Raw genomic sequence first — 3,410 nt, 5'->3', positions numbered from 1 at the left:
AGTCAATTACATTGACATGTACATATATATTTTTTGGACTATGGTGAGTGGTGACAACATTACACAAAATCACTAAAAATTAAAATTTTGTCTACGAAAAAAGAAATATCGACTAGCCATATAAACACTGTGGTATTATTTGCATAAAATTTGAATAAATAAATTGCTTTGCAATTTTGTTTCAATTTTTTTTCCTATTAGATTCCAATATGCAAGCAATGTTAAACTCGAGCGGGAAGGGAGGGTTGTGAGTAGAGAACTACTTGTGTAATGGGTGTGTGTGGAATATTCTACACATCGATTTTTGACGTATGCAGATAGTTTGTCATACAGTTCCGTTCAAACTATGCCGCCTAACATTCAAATACATTGGAACTGTTCGCCTATGCCGAAGAAAAATTGAAAAAAATTGTTATGTAAAAATAATCGATTAAAATGTTAATTAATTGTTTATTTGATTGCTTCGTCGTCGTCGTTACTGTTACTTTCTACTTATAGAATACATATTTAGTTTAAGAATGAATGACACAATGTGTAAATTTGTCCCTGTATGAAATTTTCACTATTTTTTATTTACCGCCGCCACCACTGGGCAGGGCGTATTCATGGCATAACCCAAACATTGCAGAGCCCGTCGTATGTCAATGAAAACACTGGGATCTTCAATTGTTGCCGGCAACACGACCAGCTCATTTTTCGCAAAATCTGCCATAGCTTTACGCATTGTCTTGCCCGATCGGGTGCGTGGCAATGCCTTAACGGGGGCGACCAAACGAAACGATGCTATGGGTCCAACAATTTCACGTATTTTTTGTATAATTTCTGCCGACAGCTTAGCCGGTGTTTTTGAGCAATTTTCTCGCGGTACATAGAGGCACATTGGCACCTGGCCCTTTGTCGGTTCGGGTACACCAAAAACGGCAACATCCACCACATCGTTATGTCGCAGAACAGCATCTTCTAGGGCCAGTGTCGATATGCGATGTCCGGCAACATTGATGATATCATCGGCCCGGGCTGTGACAAAGATATAACCATTTTCATCTTTATAGCCGGCATCCATGGTGTCATAGTAACCCTTGAAAATAAAAAAAGAGAAGTCCGAATTTTGGGAACTCAAATAAAATATGAATCAAATATCAATTACTTACCGGATATTTAGTGAAATAAAGTTTTTTGAAAAGTTCATCATTCTCGTAGAGTGTGGACATATTACCCGGAGGCAGGGGTAATTTAATTACAATTCTTCCTAATTCCATGGGTTCACATTCCGAGCCATCGGTATGCACCACTTTAACTGAAAATAAAAGAAATTTATTAATCAGAGAAATACTAATATTTACGTTGGGCGCCACTATATGAAATCATGGTTGCCTAGGAATGTTAATAATAGGGGAACCATGATGCGTTTAGTACGATCGGGCGGAACTTTATATAATCTCAATACTTTAAATTATTAGGGATTTTGATATTTTGGGCCAGAAATAGTGAAAAAACGTGAGCTGAGATAATATGTGCCAACTATAGAGGAATTGGTTTCCTTCCCATCGCATATAAAGTGCCATCCAGCAGGCTATGTGAACTACTGAAGCCAATGGTCAATGAAATTATTGGACCATACCAATGCGGCTTCGGGCCTGGTAAATACACCATTGACCAGATTTTCACCTAGCGCCAGATCCTGAAAAAGACCCACGAAAAACACATCGACACATTACACCTATTCGTCGATTATCAAAACCATTCGACAGCCCTAACCGTTCAGAGGTTTTTAAAGCCTACATGTCTGCGTTCGGCATTCCTGGAAAATTAATGCGTTGTCAGGCCTATCAAATCCACAATCGACCAGATTTTCACTCTGCGCCAGATCCTTTACAAGACCCACGAAAAACACATCGAAACATTTCACCTATTCGGCATTCCTGCAAAATTAATACGTCTATACAGCATAACTTTAATTGGCACCAGGTCAGCAGTTAAAATCGGAAAGGACCTCTCGGAGCCTTTCAATACCGAACGATGATTCAGACAAGGAGACATTTTGTCGTGTGACCTGTTTAACATCCTGCTGGTCATACGAAATGCAAATGATAATAGAAATGACACTCTGTACGCCAAACCACAAATGTTACTCGCCTACGCCGACGACATCGACATAATGGGTCGAACATTGCGATCAGTAACAGCCACCTTTGAACGAATTTAGAAGGAGTCTGCTAAAGTGGGTCTGGCAATAAATGACGTCCAGTAGACTCAGACCAACTGTGGAACTTGAAAACTACAGCTTCGATGTAGTGAACGATTCTATATACCACGATACCGCCATAAACAAAACTAATCAGCTTTGAAATCTGAAGGAGAATAGCATTGGCCAACAGATGCTACTATGGTCTCAGTAAGCAACTCAAAAGCAAGGCCACCTCTAGCCAGACCAAACATACAACCTACAAGATGCTGATATTACCCGTGCTTTTATATGGATCTTGGAGTGTGTGAGAAAAAAATTCTCCAGAAGACCTATCCCCAAACCTGCGTTGACGGTGAATATCGTCGTCGAATGAACCATGAGTTGTACCATCTATTCTCGGACATCTACATAGTCAGTCATATCGAGCTGCAGCGACCACGGGGGCTAGACCATGTTGTGCGAATGGATGAGGATACCCCTGCTCAAAAGGCATATAAAAGCGAACCATCTGATAGTTCACACAGAAGGGGAAGATCACGAATTCGATGGAAAGATCAAGTGGAAGACAAAATCTCGGAAACGGACTTTTAGATTGGAAGAGCTTCGTACAAGACCGACGCGCATAGGAATCTTTTTTAAGAATTTTCCACAAAAAATTATGGCGCCCAACGTTATGTATGTTTTTTTTCTTACAAATATTCCACTTACTATTATAGCCAATAAATGGCAAACCGGTTGTAAATGCTGGTGTATCAAGACGTTGATTGAAACCCAAACATGTAGCCGTTATCGCCGATCCGGTTTCTGTTTGCCACCAATTATTCAAAACCGGTACCTTAAAGGTTGTCTCAATCCACGACTTCGTTTCCAAATCACAATGTTCACCGGCAACAAAAATGGAACGTAACGATTCCAGTGAATATTTACGACCATATACACAATCGGGATCGACACGTCGCAGGACACGAAATGAAGTGGGTACCGAAAATAGGGAGGTGACTTTATGTTGATCAATGATGCTGGAATAAAAAGAAAAAAAAAACATTTTTTATTAATTGTGTAAAGGTTCAACAAGTTAGGAGTGGTTTCTAATATGGCGCCCAATTAAAGGAAGATTTGACATCCAAAATGAAGTATTGATTAAAAATCTTGTATCCTTATATCAATTGTTGCATCATTATTCTAAAATATTTAAGCAACAAATATGGCGCCCAACGTGTCC

The 3,410-nt window shown here is 39.6% G+C and overlaps 1 protein-coding gene across 1 annotated transcript; it reads right to left on the bottom strand.

Annotated features, from left to right (window-relative positions):
- Window positions 1–562: 562 nt before the first annotated feature.
- On the bottom strand, window positions 563–3,233 carry LOC133334300 (acyl-CoA synthetase short-chain family member 3, mitochondrial-like). The gene is made up of 3 exons (XM_061542591.1): window positions 2,897–3,233; window positions 1,152–1,297; window positions 563–1,078 (listed from the first exon to the last, which is right to left on the bottom strand). Exons 1-3 carry the CDS (start codon window positions 3,231–3,233, stop codon window positions 563–565), a joined length of 999 nt encoding a protein of 332 aa, XP_061398575.1.
- Window positions 3,234–3,410: the final 177 nt, after the last annotated feature.

Source organism: Musca vetustissima, unplaced genomic scaffold, assembly GCF_032173495.1.
Source record: "Musca vetustissima isolate MV318-11 ecotype Yass unplaced genomic scaffold, APGP_CSIRO_Mvet_v1 utg107989, whole genome shotgun sequence".
NCBI lineage: Eukaryota > Metazoa > Arthropoda > Insecta > Diptera > Muscidae > Musca > Musca vetustissima.
This window is presented reverse-complemented; position numbering and strand designations above follow the sequence as displayed.